Here is a 21,888-nt window from a genome sequence, read left to right as displayed (position 1 = left end):
AAGCCTGACAGTTCATCAAAGCCCAAAACGTTCCATGAAAAGCTGATTCAGGTTGTGCCAGAAAGCACATACTACCCCCTAAGCTTTGAAACTTCCCTGATGGAATAGTTTGGGGGTTTCTGGTAACCACTGGGTCCCTTTCTTGTTGCACAGTATCTCTGGTGCTTTGCTTTTATGACCAGTGGAAGGCAGGAGGAGCCAAAACTGCTGTCAAGAAGATGTCTTCCCTTTGCACTGATCTGTATGTTGGTGCTGTGATGGAAAGGAGGGGACTGGGGAACTCCTCCAGATTCAACTAAACTTACTTTATTTCCTGGGAGCAGAATAAGGGACCACATTGGTCAAGCTACAGGCTGCAGAACTGCAGCCATCCTCGTCTATCAGTGCGCTGATCCAGAATGGTGAAACCCTGTGGTTTTCAAGTTCCAAGAATCATGCCAAGTCTTGGAGTTTGAACAAGCACCTTAAAGTGGTACATATGCATCTGAAAAAACAACTCTTCCTTTCACCTTCAAGTACACTCCCATGGAGGTTAAGGTTTGAATGCAAATACAACTTGTGATATCCCAGTCTGTCCTTTGGCACTTAAAGGTGATTCTCCTTCATAAATCTACATCTAAAAAAAAGTCAAAAAGGCAGTGTGTGTGGACTATACAAATATCATTGGTATTTGTTTTCATGCTGGGCATTTTGACCTGACATCTAAACTGAACTCCCTTTTGTATCTAGACAGCTTATCAAGTGACCCCTTATCTTGCTGCACTTTGCTGTCCCAGAGTTCATTCCCCGGACCAGTGCACCAACCAAGATCTGCAGAACAAACCTGAAAAAAATGTTCACAGGAATTGTACGTGTCTCACTATCAGCTTAATTATTTCTTAACACTGCATTCCCACGTTTATTACTTACATAATACTGCATGTCTATCATTTCTTATACCACTTATCACCATAACAGATACATCGATACATCAACACATGTCCTTGAAACATCAGTCTTTAGGATCTTTCTATTCAACTTCTTCAAGCCACTTATCCAGCTGTATTTTTCCTTTTTAAACTGATTGGAGGAAACTGGTTGGTGAGAGGAGTCTGAAATCACACAAAGCAGTATTATTTCTCTTTTCCTGGTTTAATCAGAACAGGCAAAAGTCCAACACAAACCCTCAGCTCAATTTCCTACAAGTAAAATACTGGACAAGAAAAAACAAAAAAAAACAAAAATAAAGCAAGATCGTGGCACGCATTTATGACAAGAAGCTCATCAACAGCCACTGGTTTGCAGTTGCATCATTATTAATCTGATACGCCAGAAATGATTCTTGTAAGTCAGTCCTCCTCAAGAGCTGATACACCACAAAAAAAACACACCTTGTAAATCACAGAGAATGATGACAGTGTTCATCAGTGGTGAAAGAGGGAAAGACAGATTCTGCAGTGTGCAGTTTTTACTTGTTGTAAAATTTGGATTTTTGTGACCTGTATCACATTAGAAAAGAAGCGAGGTCTAAACAATTTCATCCCTTTCAAACACTGTGGACCAAATTCACAACCAGCATGAAATGCTGCATATCCACTGAAATACATGGAGCTACGCCAGTTCAACTGAGAACTTGGCTTTGCACGTCAGTTCATTCAGCAATGATTGCACTTGACATGCAGCACAGAACAAGCATTTGTTTTTAAAAAGAAAACAGTGGAGTCTTTGAGTGCAAACCCAGCCTATACATAGTCCCAGTTCCAAGAACGGGATTAACTGTCCTTAGCTCAGGCTCCTATGCATTTGTGCAAAGGAAGAGTGAGGAGGAAAAAAACCATATTCTTCCCTCTTTGGTACACTGTTGGCAGATCTCACCACTTGAGACAAGAAATGATGGTCAGTGTAGAGGGGGGCAGCTCTGCTTTTTGTAAGACTCTGAAACTGACATGCATTTAGGTGTCCCTACAGGGACTTGCACCCCTGCCTGAACACCACGAAGTCACTTCCCCCACCTTTTCCTCACCATTACCAACCACAGTGCCCAGGGCCAGATCATCAGTTTCTCACAAAGTTTGAAAGAACTGTGTCAGTCTCAGCAAGAACTCGCTAAAGCCATTTTCACATGGTGGCATAGCCAGGCTTACCCTGGGCATTCCTAGTCACTGAGAAAACATCTGACACAGCTCGGTTAGAGGAAAACACGAGTCAAAACATATTCTGGTGATCCTGGTGAAGAAAGTGATGCCTTTGTAGAACAGGGAAGAAGATCAGAACAAGTCAATACAAACGCACTGCATCTGTAGGGCTCCCTTTCTCCTCTTGTTTTGAAACTCAGGGTGAAATCAGAATGATCACATATTGTCTTTTTCTGTCTTGCAACATTATGCAAAATGCTGGAGCTTCTCCTTGCATAATTTCTATCCTGTGAGTCAAGTTGCAACCCTATTCCTCACAGCTTGCTTTAGTTTACACATTTTCCCTGAGTAATAGCATGAAACAAATTTTGCTTTGAAGTTTGATTACCAAGAAGTACTAAATATCTGAAGTATTGGTTTATCTCACATAGCACAAGGGATACAGTGAACTAATCAGGGGACAGACAGCAGAATTATACTGTGAATTCAGACAGCAACATATTTATAAATATAGATTTCAACAAGTATCTTGCCATATTTGGTTGAAAGGTAAAATTTCAGGATTTCTACCAGCATAAATCAAGCCTTACGGCTGTACCTTTGGACTTTGCCTTTGCGAATACTCTGCAACATGTGCACATATCCCTACATAACTACAGTACACTCCCTGCACTGAGGTTTTTAAGTGCAAAAGTCAAGGCAGAACTGCTGCCAGTACAGGAAGCAAACGCCATGAGCTTCAATCTGGGCATGTTGCAGGTTGTGGGTCTGATGCCGATGTACATGGGGCACTGGACACCACTGACCGCTCAAATGGCTTGGCCTGGGGAAGCTTTGTAGTAACCCTTCCCCTTTATATTCTTTCTTATTTGCACAAGTTGTTTTGTATCTGATATAGCGCTAAGGAGGCTAAAAAACAACCAAGCGTGAAAGTGTAACAGGAGCTGCTAAATTTCTGCACTCAGAAATGAAGAGTAAGAAAGGAAAAGATTAAGAAAATGCAAAACTACATTTCAACCAGGATTTTGGTTTCAATCAGATCAAGAAATGACCCCTACCTCTTCCCCCGGCAGAGCTTTCAAGCATTCAAAGCGCAGACTCCCAGTGTGTTGCCTGAAAAGCCCAGGCATGAAGTTTATCCTTTAATTTGAGGCTTTGTCATTTGACTGGGGGGAAGTAATCAGGACAAAGCCCTGGACCATGCTACTCAAAACATGACAACAGTCACACCAAAAATCCAAGCTGGCTGCACGAAGCAATTAAAGTACTGTTTACTATTCCATGACAGTTAACATGTTGGACTGACCTTTCATTTACCGTTTAGTACTGAACATTAAGCTGCAAAATTACTCATGCTTTGCATTTAGTACTGGCATCAAAACTAACCACATTGGATAGCTATTCCCACAGCAAGACACACATTCCCTCTGCCCAGCTGTGTGTGTACTTTTATAGGCATTGTATTTGATATTTAACATCACTTCCACAGATTATATTCATCCGTTACTATTAGGAATTATTGGTAACATGGCTCCAAAATGTAAAAAGCATATGTAAAATGTCGGGGTGACACAGCTGGTAAAATTATGTGCCTTCCTTCCATGCTGGGAGAGATAAAAAGAGAAGGCTGGTGTATGCCCACAGGTCCCCACAGCAGCTCCCAGCCAGATGGCAAGTACAGAAGCTACGGCAGAAAAGTTTCTTTGTTTGCTCTCCTTCTAGCTGCTTACAGCAGCCATGTTATGAAGGGAAGCACAAAATGTGTTTCACAAGAGCCTGGCAGACCAGCAGTTGGAATATTCTCTCTGAAATGGGCATGTTTCCATTCGACACCCTCAGGCTGAACTTGGGCAGGAAGGACCTGGAGTTTCCATTCCCTGGGGTGATGCTCTTATGGAGAGGCTATAGATGAAAGAGATTAAGATTCCAGCAAAGCACCCTTGCCAGCATGCATTTGACTGATCGTAGCGCCATGACTAGTTAAAATTATGGTTATTTCTATCCTTGGCTGTGATTTGCCTGGCCAGACACTTGGCATGCCCAGGACACTGCATTCTGACAGCAGAGCTAGGATTTTTGGGTATGGGTTGCCAACACAAACACAGGTCTTTTCCATTCACCCCGTCCTCTTTCCAACTTTCACTCATAGTGCTGTCCTGCTGCAGGCACTGCATCTCAAATACTGGAGGCTTTTTCATTGGACATTTCTAAACCTCTTATTTGTTACATTGTTTTTGAAACAGTCACAGGCACTATGAATGGACAGTCTGTGAATATCAGAATAATATTCAGGTCGTATCCAGACGGGAACATTAATAAATACAAATATACGAAGGGATTCCCTGCCATTTATAGGGGTTTTTCATATTCACAGTGGCTATTTATATCTAAATCTCTATTTTCTGTACTGTGATGGAAGTTATCTGGCATATTCTCTTCCAGTTCAAATATTCCCATTGCAGATTCAAAAGGGCAAATTTTTAAAGACTGCTCAGCATGCTAATTATGACAGAATCACCTCCGATTTGATCTTGCCCGCTTCTTTTTCAGTATTCCTCGACAGGTACCTGGTGCAATCAATATGCTAGCTCAATGCCCAAAATTATTACGAGATTGCTGACAGAAGGCAACTCAGTGTATTTTAATAAGCAGTATTACTTCCTGAAGAAAGAAGCAGCCTAGCAAACAAAGTTGTAACTGTATTTAATGCATATTTTGCTTTTAACAGCAATTTGCCAGTTTAAACAGCATAGACCTTACAATGCTTAATTAGTGAAGAGGTTATAGTGCTTATAAAGTTGTATTTAAAATATACCTTATTCATTCTCTATTGAACAACATTTTTAAACAGCCCAATGTTATAATTACATGCTATACAGCAGCTGCGTGTTCAGCCCACTGCAGTTAAGGCAGTGCCAGCATTCTCATCATGAACATTTTTCGGGGTTTGAACACATCAGTCATAAGATTACAACACGGCTTGAAAAAATGACATCCCAGAAGTGAATCCTGTATTGACTTCAGTCAAATAAGAGTAAAAATATTAAAATGCATCTAATAAAGGACTCAACCTAAATTAATTTTGGACGACTGCTGCCTTTGCACAACATGCTCAAAATTTCTAAAATGAAATTTAAAAGAAGTCAGCAGAGAGCACAGTCTAATCAAGTTTCAATGAATCCAAGTACAAAGTGTTGTAAAGTGGTGCCACAGATGCACAATAACCACCTCTCACATACTGCACATTTTAACGTTCACAAGGCTTCTTCTGTGTAAATATTTAGACTGGCAGGTAAAAGCAGTTCTACCACCAAGTGAATAATAAAACCTACCACTTGCATACGCTTACTGGTTGTGATGAAACTAAATTGTTTACCCAAGTCAGCACACTGGCTACTGCGGTAACATATTATTCCCTATAGTTAGGATAGAAACATCTGAATTTTTATGCTGTTCATGCTGTGATAATTCAAAAGGCATCATGCAGCCCACCAAGCTGAAGCCATTCGTTGAAGTAAAGACAGATGAGGCAAAATACTGTATGGAGAGGGACCCAACAGCTTCTTCAATGCAATGCCAGAGCCTGCTTAAAGAAACTTACCCTTAGTTCACGCCCTAACAGTTTCCTGGTTTTATTAATAAAATCCTTCTTTTAGGAGTATGGTTTGATTAAAAGAAAATCTTTTGTCAGGGATCTACTTAAACATGTTCTACCTCTGCTTTAAAGCAAAGTGCATCTGTAAGTGCTTTCCTGAAAAAATACCCCACAAAAGTGTGCTTCAGGAGTTGAACTGTCATGGAACTATGACAAGCTGATGAAGCTTTGGGGAGCTGCAGAACCAAGTTCTTTATGCATCATTTGCCTATTTATTAATTTTACGCTTCCCCATTTGAGAAATCCTCCTTCTGTGACCACCTCTTTCGTAACAATGCTTTGGGAAGCACTCTACTGCATACTTTTTGGATTTAGAGATGAGCATGTAAGACTGAAAGAGTTTCCTATTTCAAGCTTTCATGTACAATGCATACACACATTTATTAATAAAAACTTGTCTATTAAAACAACATCTATTTGTTCTTTGGACCAACTCCAGCCTCCATAGGTGACTGTAGTATGTCTTACAAAACTTTCATGGAAGATTTAAAAAATAGTACTTAAAAAAAAAATGAAAATGAATATATTAAACATCATCAACACAGATACAGAAGGGGGAAAACAAAGCAGAGATAACCCATTCCAAATTCACTGCTGGCACAGGTTAGCAGTGTCCTCTTCAAGTCTATTTTCTGCCTTCTTGCACAGGTTCCTTTATCTCATGGTCTTAAAAGGATGCTGCAAAGCCAAGAGGAAATTCCATGTATGCCCCCAAATCTGGGTCACACACTAAAAATCCTTCTTCTTAATAAGGGAGCATTAGCATGCAGCCTATTTCAGCTGTGTCCTGTCAGACTTTCCGTACACGGGCACCTGTAGAAATGGGGCAACAGTATTTCTCTACCTCAGAAATACCTTGACTGCTATAAGAATAAATGCATTCATGGCTGCCTGGACCACAGTCACAGCAAAAAAGACTACACAAGTACCTAAAATATAGCTTTGCCTCCTTCAAGCTGACTCCTGCAAACAGAGCAGGTAGTAGACAAGAACTATCAACAGTAACATTGCTAATGGAAGGTTTTACGATACCATATAGTAGTGGCTGCTTTAGTTCAGCAGAATTAAGTTTTGCAATAAAAACTCCCTAAGTTGTTTTTTGTTTGGTTTTTTTTTTTATAAGGGCTCAACACAAGTCAGCTTAAGGGATTGTAAAAGAATGACCTGAATTGTACTCTGTTACTCAATAGTTTCAGAACCTGTCCACACCTGATGATGGCCCACATAAGTTCATATACAAACATGTACACTAGTTGTACCAGGGGAAAAAATAGCAAATGATTTCCAGTCTCAGTTTCCATTTCTGTATTCTGCGGTCCTGGACACAATACCACAGAGAAATGAAATGTTACAGCAGTAACCCATACAATCCATATTATGATTCCTCACCCGTGAGCAAGAACGACACAGTGTGTTAATAGGCAAAAATCAGTTACTTACTGCATCAAAGCTCACCTGTAACCATGAATTTCACAAAGATATTATGGGCTATCATCATGTATAGAAATGATCTTCATTCCTAAATTTGAATACTTCGTATTTTACTGAGCTATTAAGAATAAATTCCTCAAAACTTTCAAGGTAAGGTGAAGCAAGAAGTTTCAGCTACAGAAATGTAGTGCAAAGGTTCAGTTTGGCACTGCAACAGTATGGACAGACAAGAATTTATGGTAAACTGTCTGGATTTAGAAAAAAGAACCCTATAATTGAACCAACGTTGTCAAATGTATTGCATACCATTGTAACTTCACAGTAATCAAAATCATACATCAAGATTTCTATAGAAGCAGCAATCACAGATTGCAGTAAAGTATACCACTCAAGAGGAAAAAAATTGCATTTTGGCAATTTCATAGTCAACTGTTTCTTATGCTTTTCCAACAGTCATTTGTCATTTTTCCTGCTTAAAAGGTGCACATTGTTTCTCTTCAGTCCTCATGAGACTTCTCTGCAATGACTTTACATTCATACTGCAAAACAGAAATTGACAAAATTAGTCAATTTTATTAATTTACATAACTAATGAAAAAGACTGCTATGAGGGTGATTTTTCTACAAAATATATGACAAAATAGCTTAGCTTATGTTTCACCTAGGTAAGTTTGGTCTCCCTAAGTCATGTGCACACACTGTTGGCTGCAATTTCTGTCTCTGAGCAGCAGAAATAGCAGTTCAGAATTATAGGATGGCCTCACTTCTCCCTAAACACAGGGGCTCTTATTTAGCTCCTGGTTCTGAACGGCCTAGTAGCATGCAACTGAGAGTGTACAGAGCAAAGTCATGGGCTGTGCTCTGAATAATATGAATGATTCACTAACTAGATCAAAAGCAATGATTACTATTTCTACCTTACTCCACATCCGTAAGTCAAATAGCTGGTTGGTATATATGAAGGAAGGAATGCGCATTGGGTTTCGTGGCAAGGTTTTGGTAGTGGGTGGCTACAGAGGTGGGTTCTGTGAGAAGCTGTAGAAGCTTCCTCCATGTCTGATGGAGCAATGCCACCGGCTCCAAGATGGACCCACCACCGACCAAGGCTGAGCTCATCAGGAACCGCAGTAGCGCCTCTGGATAACACAGTTAAGGAGAAAAAAACTGAGCAACAGCAATTGCAGACAAGAGAGAGGAATGGGGCTATGTGAGAGCAACAACTCTGCAGACACCAGGATCAGTGCAGAAGAAGGGGAGGAGGTGCTCCAGGTGCTGGAGCAGAGATTCCCCTGCAGCCCATCGTGCAGACCAAAGTGAGGCAGGCTGTCACCCTGCAGCCCATGGAGGTCCACAGTAAAGCAGATATCCAAACGCAGCCTGTGGAGGACACCATGCCAAAACAGGGGAATGCCCAAAGGAAGCTGTGCTACCATGTGTGCCTGTGCTGGAACAAGCTCCTGGGGGGAAGGTGTTTTTAAGATTTAGTTTTACTTCTCATTATCCTACTCTGATTTGATTGGTAACAAATTAAACTAATTTCCCCAAGCCAAGTCTGTTTTACCAGTGACGGCAACCGGTGAGTGATCTCTCCCTGCCTTTAATTTCAATCTATGAGCCTGTTGTTATATCTTCTCCCCATCAAGAAGGGGTAGGGATACAGTGGTTTTCGTGGGCAGCTGGCATCCAGCCAGAGTCAACCCAGCACAGAATGACACTGGAGACTAAAATTTACTAGAAGACAGTCAATTCCCCCCTACAAACTTACCATTGCTAGCTGCCTGCCAATATTGCCCATAGTTATTCCACCAGCAAAAAATATACATGGCAACCAGGAACGAACGTAGAGGAAATCTGGAGATGTGTATCTGGAAAAGAATAGTCTGAGCTCAACATTGTGTAATACATAGAATCCTCAAATCACATGATACAAATTCACAGTTTTAAGTATTAGGACATTTCAGCTTTAAAAGAAATGTATTACAGACATTAAATCACTTACAACAAATAACAAAGAAGGCTTCTTATTGATTATAATGCCATTTGTTCTACTAAGAAAAGCATGTTACATTGTTGGTAAGGTAACAATTTTATTAAAATAAGCAAGCTCCAACCACGTGTCTTACACGCACACCAAAGCTTTCATGAACAGTTTAATTTACACTATGCTCAAAATTAACCGCTGGCAGCTTTGGAAATCATGTCAAATTCTACCCCCTTCAGTTATTCTAATTTTACATTATAACTTCAGGAAATAATCATTTAACCTTAAATGAGTAAATACTTACTGATAAACTCCATTGTAGACCAGAAACTGGGATACCAATGTGGCCAAGAAAGCAATTCCTACTCCAAGACCAAAGCCACTTCGTGATCTATCAAACGTCCACCACAGTCCAATTGACAGGGCTGCTAGTGTGAGAGACAACTGGATATTGTTGGCAAAATCCACTTTCTGTGTTGATTGTTAAGGATAAGCTTAGAAATATCATATACAACTGTAAAGCAGTTTTGTCTATTCTGCTTATCATATTTTGGCTCAACAGAAAAAAACATACCATTTAAAAAATACAGCATTAGCCTTATTGGCTACCTCACAGCTATATACGGAAATAAGCCTTGTAAGTGTTGCCAATATATCAGGAAACTAAAAACTCATGAAAATTCTTCACATTTTAGGGTCTCAGCTCTGTACAAGAGAGAAATGACTACTCACCTACCAGACAAAGCAGATGTTTTACACAGACATACAATGCATGCTACTGTTCAGAGTAAGGACATCTCATCCTTACCTGGTCCTTTATTACTCTAAGCATGAAATCTTAAATCTAGTGTGACTCCTACTTAACTGCAGTTTTATCTACATGGTAGTCTACATTCAGCTAAACACTAAGCACACTGATGTTTTCTATAAAACAAAATGTAAAACAAAATTCAAGTAAAACAACACTGAAAATCAGTTTTGTCAACCCTGTGATAAAAGTGTCAAGTCACACCAGGTATCTCTGTGGTGTTTCACATTCTTCAAAGTATTCTTGAAATACTAACTCATCCTCACTTCTCCTGTCAATAACAGATTATTAAAAAGTATGCTGTCAAGTTTCATAAGCCTAAAAGCAAAGTTATGGGATGACAACATAAAAACACTGGCCAAATTTCTCACAAAGACCTGGAGAGAGACCCAGAGGAAATGAGAAAAGTTCAACTAACTGAAACAATAATTGCGGGATAAAAATCAATAGCATCAGAAAAAAATGTCAAACAAAACCAAAACCACACCAAATACAGCTATGTACAGAACTTGTAATATGAAAAGAAAGCAGTCTGGAGAGCTGTCAAATAGGAAATACAGACTGTATATAAATGACGTCCTGGAATATGCGTAACAGCTGTTAGAAGCCTCCAAGAAGGTTTGCTGTTAATAATATGACCCATGCAGCAAGATGGTGTCAATTCTCATTTATTCCTTAAAAGCGGTGAAACCGCATGTCTTACGCAACATGTACAGTTCAGGTCAGGGAGACCACAGGACCAGATTAATGTATCTTTGGAAAGGAGACCAAGCTTAGTGAGGGACAGTGGGTATGACTCTGAACCTTGGCAGCTTCAGCTCATCCAACCAAACCGGACAGGATGGCTGGTGGGAACAAAACCAAACAACAAAACCCATCTCAAGGGCCAAGTCACCTCTGTAAGAATTCAGCCAGCTCCCATATCTTTCACTTGCCCTCTTCCTGAAAATAAGAAAATTCAGTAGCACGCAGTAAGAACTTCTTAGCATGATTTTTGCAAACTGTGCTGGAGCTGACACCGAAGGAGATTATTGTTCCAGAGATGATTAACTTTCCTTCTAATTAGTTTACAAGAACCCAATTTTCTCAGATAGATCCTGGTATTACCTGACAGAGGAGGCAGCACGAATGACTACACAAAACCACTAAGACTCACACATGTACGGTGTGCCAGCCCACATGAAAAGCACCCCATCACCCAACATGCCCCTAGCTGCTTCAGAGAGAAGGGATGCCAGTTTTGAACACATTTTTGCAAGAAGTATCTGAATATCTACACAAGTAGGAGGAGCATAATGTGCTGCAACACACTGACTGACTTCTAATTGCTCTTCCTGAATGACCACAGGAATGGTAACTACTCTCCCAGCACCAAAGCAATACTTGTAGAATGGGGTAACAAAGCCTAGCTGCTTTGTGTAGTCCTGAGTACTACCTGATCCTGAGTTTTACTCATGCTTTCAAAGTGCATATGCTTCACTGATGACCTCGATACTGGGCTTCGACCTTTTACTTCGGTGTTAAAAGGACATCAACCGTTAGAATCTCTTGAAGTACTTTTCTGTAATACCTACCACATAAATATTTCATAGAATCATAGAATGGTTTGGGTTGGAAAGGACCTTAAAGATTACCTAGTTCCAAACCCCCTGCCATAATAAATAAAGACTGTAAGTAAGACAAAGCCAAATATTGAGACATTTCTAATTAAAAGATTTTTCAGAATGAAAAAACATGAAACCACCTACAACACTGCTGTGACAGTTTAACACTAACATATATTCTGCATTTCCCTTGCAAAAATGCTGCACATTATACCTTTAACAAAATTCACCATGACTGACTATGTGAGCTTTGTTTTAGTGGAAACCCATTTGTTAACACAGATTTCACCAGAATATAGGATACAGCACTGGCATGATTTATTCCCACAAAGACTGCTACACATCGCATTACACTGGACCATTCTCTCTTAAATTTATGTGGCTCTCCCAGATGTCTGTCCATGCAGGGGTACAATAACCCAATCACAGCTGTGGAGACAGGAAAGAAAAAAGGCACAGAAGTTAAAGCACTAGCAATATTTAACTAACATAATCTTTATTTAGACTCTGACAAATATTGTCACTACCAAAACAGATCTTTTAAGGATACACAGTACAAAACATACATCGTTTGAATTTCCTTCTTTTACAATTTAACTGTTTGAAAAAGACCTGTAAAACTTCAGCAGCATCTTTAACCACTGCAGCAGTGACCTGGTAAAAGGAGCAAAACAGAGAAAATTTGAACTAGGGGCAGAGGATGAAAGAACTCTGCAACCTACCAAAATCTGCTGTCTCACACTGTAGTTCAAAAACAGCAGTAATAGCTTGCAGGCTGGCACATAACAAACATATAGTGGTTATGTTTGGAAGCAACCTTAAAGCTCATCCAGTTCCAACTTCCAACCCCCCTGCCATGGGGCAAGGACACCTGCCACTAGAGCAGGTTGCTCAAAGGCCCATCCAACCTGGTCTTTAACACTGCCAGGGATGGGGCATCCACAACTTCTCTGGGCAACCTGTTCCAGTGCCTCACCACCCTCACAGTGAAGAACTTGATTCCTTATATCTACCCTAAATTCACCCTCTTTCACTTTTTCCCCCCCCCTTGCCCTACCCCTACATGCTCTTGTAAAAAGTCATTCTCCAGATTTCTTGCAGGCCCCTTTAGGTACTGGAAGCTGCTCTGAGGTCTCCCTGGAGCCTTCTCTTCTCCAGGCTGAACAAACCCAGCTCCCTCAGCCTGTCTCCATAGGAGAGGTACTCCTGCCCTCTGATCATCTTTGTAGCCATCCTCTGGACTTGCTCCAAGAAGGTCATGTCCTCCTTATGTTGGGGGCCCCAGAGCTGAACACAGTACTGAAGGTGGGGCCCCACAAGAGCAGCTTAGAGACAAGGATGTCGTGTGGGACAATGCCAAACATTTTGCACAAGTCCATGATGATGGATGACATCAGCTGCTCTTCCCTTAACCACCTGTAACATAATCCTGTCATTTTTCTCCTTTTCCAGTCAGTGGGAACTTCAGTAGACTCCCACAACTTCTCTAATATTGATAGTGGCTTAGTCACTTCATCCAACAGTTCCCTCAGGACCCATGGATGCAACTCATCAGGTCCCATAGAATTGTATACTTTCAGGGTCCTTACATGGTCTCAAAACCTGCAATTCCCCTACAGTGGGTGGTTGTTCTTCACTCTCCCAGTCCCTGACTTTACCTTCTGCAACTTCAGCAGCGTGGCTGCAGCAACTGTCGATGAAGACTGAGGCAAAATGCTTATGGAGTACCTCAGCCTCTCCATATCCCAGGTAAACAAGGCTCCTGTTTCACTCCAGAGAGGGCTCACATTTGCCCTAGTCTTCTTTTCATCTCGTATACCTAGAGAAGCTTTTCTTGCTGCCCTTGACATCCCTGGCCAGACTAAATTTTATCAGGGCATTAGCCTTCCTAACTTGATCCCTGGCTACTCAGAATTTCTGCGTGTTCCTCCCAGGTGACTTGTCCTTGCTGCCTCCCTCTGCAGGCTTCCTTTTGTGCTGGAGTTTATCCAGGAGCTCCTTGTTCATCCACACAGGCCTCCTGGTATTTTTGCTTAACTTCCTTTTTGTCAGGATGCATTGCTCCTGAGCTCGGAGGAGGTGATCCTTGAATATTAACCAGCTTCCTTGTGCTTTTCTTCCCTCCAGGACTTTATCCCATGGTACGCTACCAAGCACATCTCTGATGCCAAAGTCTGCTTTCCTGAGCCCAGGGTAGTGAGCTTGCTGTGTGCCCTCCTCACTGACCTAAGGATCTTGAACTCTACAATGTCACGGTCACTGCAGCCAAGGCAGCTCTTGAGCTTCACACAGAATTCACATTCCCTACCTGCCTCTCCCTGTTGGTGAGAACAACGTCCAACATAACACATCTCCTCCTTGGCTCCTCTGTCACTTAGAGAAGAAAGTTATTGACACATTCCAGAAAGCTCCTGGATTACTTATGCCCTGCTGTGTTGTCCCTCACACAAACATCAGGGTGGCTGAAGTCCCCCAAGAGGACCAGGGCCTGTGAGTGTGAGCCTGCTCCTATCTGTCTAGAAGGCCCCATCCACTTAAATAACTGCAAAACAAATACACCACAATAAGGGCAGAATATGGTTTATAACATTAATATTTTGTCTCTTCTGTTATTACTAGCAGGTTTTGTTTGCATAATGTTTTTCTGTTCTTCAGTGCTACTACAAAGGCTCACAAAGAAGAGAGAAAGCCCAGAGCCTACAGTAGCTGTTGAATACAGACAGGAAACAGGACTTTCAACCAGAGGGAACTGCTATGCTCTTTAGGCATTTCTTCATAAATGTGTTCTCTACTGCAACTGCAGCTAAAAAAACCGTTACCAACACCACTAAGAAATAACACTGGTACTTAATGTTAAACTGGTGTTGCAGGAGTGGGGCAAAGACTGAGTTATTAACATGGACTCCAGCACCCTCAGCCTGGCATCCTTTTGGAAATTTGTTAATGCAAATGCTCTTTATTCTGCTAGAGAGGAAACTAATCTCCAGGATTTGAGAAATAAATCACCAGTAAAGCTGGAGGAAAAAAAGCTCCCTGAGCAACTTTCTTGCCAAGGGCATTGCACCAAATTGATGACTAAGTGACAGATGAAAGGACTTCTCTAAAAATAGCCTTGGTCACCACTGATTATAAATAAGAAAAATACCTTTATTCTGTTCATAATAATTAACCATATGTTCATGTCAATTCCAGGAAGGCTATGCAGGTGTGAACAGTAAGAAAATGGCAAGAAAAAGAGGTTCCCTGTATGTATGCTAGCAGAGAAGATCAGAAAACAGAGAAGAAAAGACTGATAATGAAAAAGAACGAGCTTGAAGACCTCAATGGGATCACACCTGCTGGGAAAAGCCAATTAAGGCAGTAATATCTTTAATTAGGTGGCTTAAAATCAAGTAGTGCAAATGCCTAAGCAGGTGACTAACTATAGGCCATATCTACTCCTTCTACCAAAACCACCAACCCATCAGAACCAGAAAGGCCCACAGGTTTCTTCTGAGGCAATGGCAAGATCTGGCCATCAGGACTACCCCATACCACAGCTGCAGAGTGTTCTCAACCCAAGAGAGAGTAAGGTGCAGTCTGCTGCAAAGAGCTGACAGTGCAAACAATACAGTGCACTTTGTAAACCTTATGTGTTGCTCCTGCAACTTAGAATTCTGTCATTTCAACCCGTTACTCTGTACATAAAAGATCAAACATTCACCAGACATGTTTGTCAAGGCAATCAGTTTAAAAGTATAAAAGTAAAATGCAGCAAACGCAGGGTGCAGACCAAAACCTAACCAACAATCTCAGCAAGACAACCAAAAGAGGACAAAGACAACTAGTAGATAAAGCAGGTATGTAATTTCCACCATAATATGCCAAACGCATTTCCACAGAACAAAACTGACATATTCAGAGAGGTATTTGGAGGGTTTCTTTTCAAGTTAAGCTCCTCTGTGACATCTGGGGTGTAGTGTTTCAACAAAATATCAGAAGGAAAGCTGTCAGATGACTAGGAAAAAAAAATAGGCTTAAGTATTATCATTACCAAAACAGTGATGCCACTCAAAGCTAGTTTATTGACTCATATTGACCCAGAAACCTGAGCTGCTCAATCTTACTGAAACTGACCTCTACAAAGATACCACCTTCACTGTAAAACTTTGCTAAAGCAGAGTCCTCCAGTACTGCCTGCTAAGAATACTCCCTTAGTAAAGTGATAAACTGTTCCCATGGGATCAGTGATCTTCAGGACCAAGTAGAAATCCAAATTCCCTCAGGCTTATAACATGGAATACTTGATACTTGAAGATGAAAGAAGAGGTATTTCTTACTACCTACTATAGACATCTCACTTAAACTAGCTAAACACACAAAGGCCTCAATTCCCCACATGGTCATGGGAAAAATGGAGCATGTTCACATCATCTGACTTGGTACATGAATGTAAATGAGGTGTTCTGGTCTGCAACGTGCCCCTACAACCAAAAACTGTGCACCTGGCCTCAACTCCCTGAGACACAGCCAGGTATTCCAGCTTTATTGAGCTAAAGCTACACTTCAAACTGGAATAAGCAACAAAAGGAAAGCTGAACCACAAAGGGGAACACTGCTCATAGTGGTTTGCTGTACTCAAAAGAGGGTAGTACGCCACACAAACTGAGACATCCAGGGTATTTTCAAGGGCTGCATGTAGAGCACACTCCTGTAATCCAGTCTCAAGGTTACAAATGGCACCACCTTCTAAAGTCTGCTAAACTTGTACTCTAGCCCGGCAGAAATAACAAAGGTTATACTCTGTTAATACTACTACTACAGTAAAACAAGTTGGCAGAACAATTTCTGGACACATGCATACATACTTGTGTATACATGGGGAGATCAGAAGGATAGTGTGACCAGCAGGTCAAAGGAGGTGATCCTGTTCCTCTACTCTTGTGAGACCTCACTTGGAGTGCTGTGTGCAGTTCTGGTGTCCTCAACATAAAAAGGACATGGAACTGTTGGAACAAGTCCAGAGAAGGGCCACGAGGATGATCAGGGGACTGGAGCACCTCTCATATAAAGACAGGCTGAGAAAGTGGGGGCTGTTCAGCCTGGAGAAGAGAAGGCTGCGTGGAGACCTCATAGCAGCCTTCCAGTATCTGAAGGGGGGCTATAAGGATGCTGAAGAAGAACTCTTCATTAGGGACAGTAGTGATAGGACAAGGGGTAACGGGTTAAAACTTAAACAGGGAAAGTTTAGACTGGATATAAGGAAGAAGTTCTTTACTGTAAGGGTGGTGAGGCACTGGAATGGGTTGCCCAAGAAAGTTGTGAATGTTCCATCACTGGTGGTATTCAAGGCCAGGCTGGACAAAGCCTTGGGTGACAAGGTTTAGTGTGAGGTATCCCTGTCCACAGCAGGTGGGTTGGAACTAGATGATCTTAAGGTCCTTTCTGACCCTAACAATTCTATGATTCTATGATAGTAATAGCTTGAAAAGGGCAGCGATGATGGAAATTTTTATCTTCCACACCTTTCATATAGCTTTTTCTAACTATATAACTAGCTCTCCACCCTTTCCTCTCCATGCCAGGTATACACAGACAACTGAACTTACCTGATGCTGTGCCACAGCAAGGTGGTACCCACCAAGCTGAGGAGAAGATGCTTGTGATCACATCAGGAGGGAAGAGAGTAACATTTCTCTGGATCTGAAGCAAGTTTAATACTAATGCAAGAAATACGCCAATAAAAAACAGCACTACACCACGAATTACCAAATTCATGCCACGACTGGTTACAGATGAAATGTATGGGCCACACTTTTTTGGTAAGGCTGGCATTGCACCATTTTCTGCCATGACTTCTTATGTTCTCAGAGACATCCAACAGGCTGAGGAGGGTTCACTTGCAAACAGTAGTTTGACTCTTGTCAGTTAGGAGACACCCAAACCCTGAAAAATAATAAAAAAAAGGTGAAAATGCAGAAAAGAAACATTAAATGTATTTCTCTTGAATAAACTGGAGATTTGGTTAAAAAAATTACTATTTTATTTTCCTGAATTTTTCTCAGGAGGCAATTAGTCATTTTGAGAGCGGAACCAACCATAGCTGCTAAACTGCCTTACAAAGAGAACAGGTTTTACGAATAGCTTTGTGTATGAGACAGGCAGATGAGGAGGAAACATACGGGATGGGACAGTTAGGAATGTGAAACCGCAGAGAAGAGGGGAAGAAATGAAACCAGTATCAGATGGAGGAAATGCTAGCTTTGCAGTAACAACAGTTTTTCTCCCCTTCTTTAAGGAACAACTGGAAATTATATAATTCAGAAGCAAGTAAAGAAAGCCTTTAGTTTCAAGTCAGCCACAGAGGTTCACAGATCTCTCCCTGAAGAGATGCCACAAAGTACTTCTCAACTGGTAAGTGAAATCCAAGAAATATTTTTCAGGATGAAGTCAGAATTTCAGCAATCCCGCAGCACACCCATTTTCATAAGCCCAGATAAGAGTAAACAACTCAGCAAGCCAGGGAAGTTATCCCAATACAGAAAAATGTTTACCAAACACTTTTGGTGAAAACTGCCACATGTTATCACAAACCCTAATTGTAATCAGGGACAAAAGAACCTGAGAGTGAAGGGAAAAGGAGCTCTCTCTGCCCGTGCACTAGGTAGCATCCTACATGAGTAACTCTGCCGGCACCACAGGAATGGAAGAGTTCACATCCCAATCACTCCTTTCTAAGAGAACCTGTCCATTGAGCCTTGTTACACATGGATTCAGTGCCATACTCATGTATATAACAACGGTTCTGATCGACAGCTTAGCCACCTGGAACTTAAGAAAAAAAGCCCTGACATTGTTTTCAAATTTGAAACTGCCAACTGGTGGAGGCTTTTGTTAACTCTTATTTATGGCCCTACAGGCACAAGGGGAGCCAAAACAGCACATCCATCTCCCTTCCTCCCTGGCTTCAGCAGATCCCAAGGAAGCACTCTGAAGGGGCAACAGCAGTGCAGAGGACGCAGCATTCACTTCTGCCGATTGAAAACCAAAACGGAAGTTAAATACATGCAAGCTAGTTAAGATACTGCAGGTAACTGCATAGAAGATGCCATTCATCATTCAGAAAAAGTTTCAAGAGGCAAAACAAACCAAAAAATAAGTTCTGATAACACATAACTTTCCACAAGCAGTTTGGGGTCAGCAGAGTCCTTCTAAGAATACAGGATCTCTTCTACACAGCCAATTCTCTGTGTTATTTGTAATCATGAACATGTCTTGAGGGGAATGAGAGCAACCACAGTATCTGGGTTCTTAGTCAGCTTCCTGACTCATCCCAAACAGATGTCTGCATCAAGGCTGGCACTGCATCACACTTCCCTCAAGCAAAAAGGTGCTGCTCCAGATTTGTCTTTTTTTTTTTCCTCCTCCAGATGGCATGGCAGCAGAGCTTGGATAATACATTTAGCCTCCAGGAAAGAAAGCAGAGTCACAAATACATCACTACTGCAGCTGAGAGACTCCCCTGTCCCTGGAAGCTTTTCCCACCAGATGATCACAGGAATTCCCAGAATTTACAGTAGTTTTTTCCAACAGGGTGCATTGCAGACTGTAGGTCCCAATTACAAAATCTACAGGACAACGTACATAATGGGTGGTTTAAAATGATACTGTTACACCCGTTCTTAGCTTTATCTCACCTATGGAAACACGCTAACTCTTGACTCTTCACTTATTAACTATCCCAACAGCTCTTGGCACTTGCTGAAGTCTGCACATCCCCCCCCCCCCCCTTTTTTTTAAAGGCATGATGAGAGCTGTTGTATACAATCCCAGGTTTGGCTCTGACTCGTACAATGAAGTTCACATTTTTGTGTCCCTCTTTAAATAAGCTTTTCTGTTGCGTACCAAGGGCAATTTATGTTTCCACTGTCATAAAGTAGTGGCTCACATCCTGTGATCCATTACTACATTCAAATCTCTTTTCTTCCCTATTACCAAACTCCTTGCACCTTGGTAGCAGCCCCAAGCCTCACACACCAAATTTCAGCCCATAGGTATTACTTATTTTGACACTCAACATCACTCCATTTTTCCTGTAGGATATCTCAGTCCTCTTTGGCCCTGCAAACAGTTCCCAAGTTTGGGTCATCAGCAAACATCACTACTGCATCCTGTTTTGTGCATGAAGGTCATCAATTACAATACTGAGTGATATCAGCCACAATCCCTCTCTCTGATGAAGTCTATTAATAATTTCCACACAGCCATTATTTCACCATTTTACAGCATCTCTTGATCTCTCTAACAAGACTTTGCTTCTTGTAATTCTTCAAACACAATAATCACCAACAAGTAATGCAAGGTCCCAAATTAGCATGATGCAATAGTTTCTGTCCTGTTTTTTCACCCTAGACATATTGTTCCTATCTGTTTTATCACAATTTCCAAATTTACTTCACTCATTCACTCTGAGACCTTCTCACATACCACGAACAGAGCAATGGGGGAACAGAGCAAGATGACTGACACTCACATAGATTCTTCAGTGCCTCAGACTGCCAGTGTTAATGATGCCCAACACAACAAAGGTACTTACTACTGTCACCTCCCCTGAAAACAGAAATTAACATCTCTAAAGAAGACATAAAATGGTTTGGGTTGGAATGGACCTCAGAGATCACGTAGTTCCATCCTCCCTGCAATGGACAGGAATACCTTCCACTAGACCAGGTTGCTCAAGGCTCTGTCCAACCTGGCCTTGAACACAGACAGGAACGGGGCAGCCACTTCTCTGGGCAACCTGTTCCAGTGCCTCACCATCCTTACAGTAAAGGCTCTTTCGGTTTAAAGGCATCACATCACACCCTTCTTCTGGACTGGAAGGTTAGCATGCCTGCAGGCAATGGAGACCATCTCTGTCTTTAAGCTTATATTTTACTGAGGGTTTCCACTCAGATGGGAATAGTTCACATATTGAACCAACACTACCTCTGAGCCTTCATCTCTTGGGAAGGCATATTCAAAACTGTAACACCACATTGAAAGCTACATGGTTGGCACTGTCACAAAGCCTCAGCTGCACTTCCCCTGCACGCTGGCCCACAGCTTCAACCCAAGCTTTTTAACATACCACCAAGAGCATTCACAAGGCAACCACATGATTTCTGGCATTACGCAAAACGTTAACAACTAAATTATGACCCTAGACACTTTCAAAACACTTAGTCACTTAACTGTCTTCTAATTAAAAGATCTGTCCTGCAAGCACTCCCCATGCTCATGAACAGCCGCCTGTTGTGCGCGATTCACAACTTCTGACACAATACAGACACATTAGGAACAACAAAGTGTAGTGAGAGCCAAGAAAGAGAAGATTTATTCAAGCAACACCACGCAGGAAATGGCAAAACCGGTAAAATTACGAGAAACCATCTGCCTTCAGCGAGTAAAGGCCAAAAGCAAAATACCCCCCTTCTCCAGGTACCAGAAACTGCGGTTCTCCCGGCCGGCCTGCTCCGGATCCCCCGGTCTGAGAAGTCCGACCCGCCCGGCCATCAAGCCGATAGCTTCAAGCCAGCGCTAGCACCTCCAGGCCAGGCCCATTAAGCAACCCCGGCGCGGGACCGCGGGCACCCGTCCCGGCTCCGCCTGCCCGGGGTTTAACCACTGCCGGGGAGAAACGTCTCCCACCGTTCCCTCCTGCTGCGCACAACGGGCGGCAGCCGCCGCCACCTCTGCAGCACCGGCAGCCGGACCGCCCGCTGCAGCTCAGGCGCGGCGGGGCCCGGCGTTATCCCCACCCTGAAGAAGTCTCCGGCTGTGGCACTGCCGGGGGCTCGACCGCCCGCAGGGAGGACGAGGCCTGGGGAAGCCGCTGCCGACCCGGCTCATCCCCTTTACCTCAACACAGCCCTGGGGCCCTGGCGCCGAACCACCCTTTCCCTTCGCGCGGAACCCACCACAACCCAGAGACTCACTCGGCCTCCGCCATCTTCTCCCTCCCCGCGCCAATCCCCGCCCCGCGCAGCCTCCGCAGGCCCCGCCGAGCAGCTGACGGGGCAGCCGCGGGGCCGGGGGGTGTGGAGCCAGGCCTGGCCCTTCGGGCTCTTGTGCTGACGGCTGCGTCCCCAGTGCCGGGTGTGGCTCCGTGAGCTCACCGGGAACGCGCGGTGGGGCGAGTAGCGCCGGAAGGCGCTGGTCAGGAGCACCGTGGCGAGGGGTAGGTGGAGAGTCTGCCAGCAACTTCGTTGTGCGCCTGTTCAGTCTGAGCAGCGCTGCGCATCCTTTGGAAAGGGGCTGTTACCGGCATGAAAAAA

The 21,888-nt window shown here is 42.6% G+C and overlaps 1 protein-coding gene across 4 annotated transcripts; it reads right to left on the bottom strand.

Annotated features, from left to right (window-relative positions):
• Positions 1-6,861: 6,861 nt before the first annotated feature.
• INSIG2 (insulin induced gene 2) lies at positions 6,862-21,644 on the bottom strand. 4 transcript variants are annotated; one of them, XM_062606333.1, is made up of 6 exons: positions 21,550-21,644; positions 17,182-17,518; positions 11,898-12,022; positions 9,486-9,652; positions 8,966-9,065; positions 6,862-7,739 (listed from the first exon to the last, which is right to left on the bottom strand). In XM_062606333.1, exons 2-6 carry the CDS (start codon positions 17,423-17,425, stop codon positions 7,698-7,700), a joined length of 678 nt encoding a protein of 225 aa, XP_062462317.1. In that variant the 5' UTR covers positions 17,426-17,518; positions 21,550-21,644; the 3' UTR covers positions 6,862-7,697. The 4 variants fall into 4 exon arrangements, with proteins under 4 accessions (XP_062462317.1, XP_062462332.1, XP_062462326.1 ...); XM_062606348.1 differs by lacking the exon at positions 21,550-21,644 and adding an exon at positions 21,473-21,497; XM_062606342.1 differs by lacking the exon at positions 21,550-21,644 and adding an exon at positions 21,057-21,197.
• Positions 21,645-21,888: the final 244 nt, after the last annotated feature.

Source organism: Pezoporus occidentalis, unplaced genomic scaffold (assembly GCF_034315485.1).
Source record: "Pezoporus occidentalis ecotype Australia unplaced genomic scaffold, CSIRO_AGI_Poc_V1 ctg12, whole genome shotgun sequence".
Classification (NCBI taxonomy): domain Eukaryota; kingdom Metazoa; phylum Chordata; class Aves; order Psittaciformes; family Psittacidae; genus Pezoporus; species Pezoporus occidentalis.
This window is presented reverse-complemented; position numbering and strand designations above follow the sequence as displayed.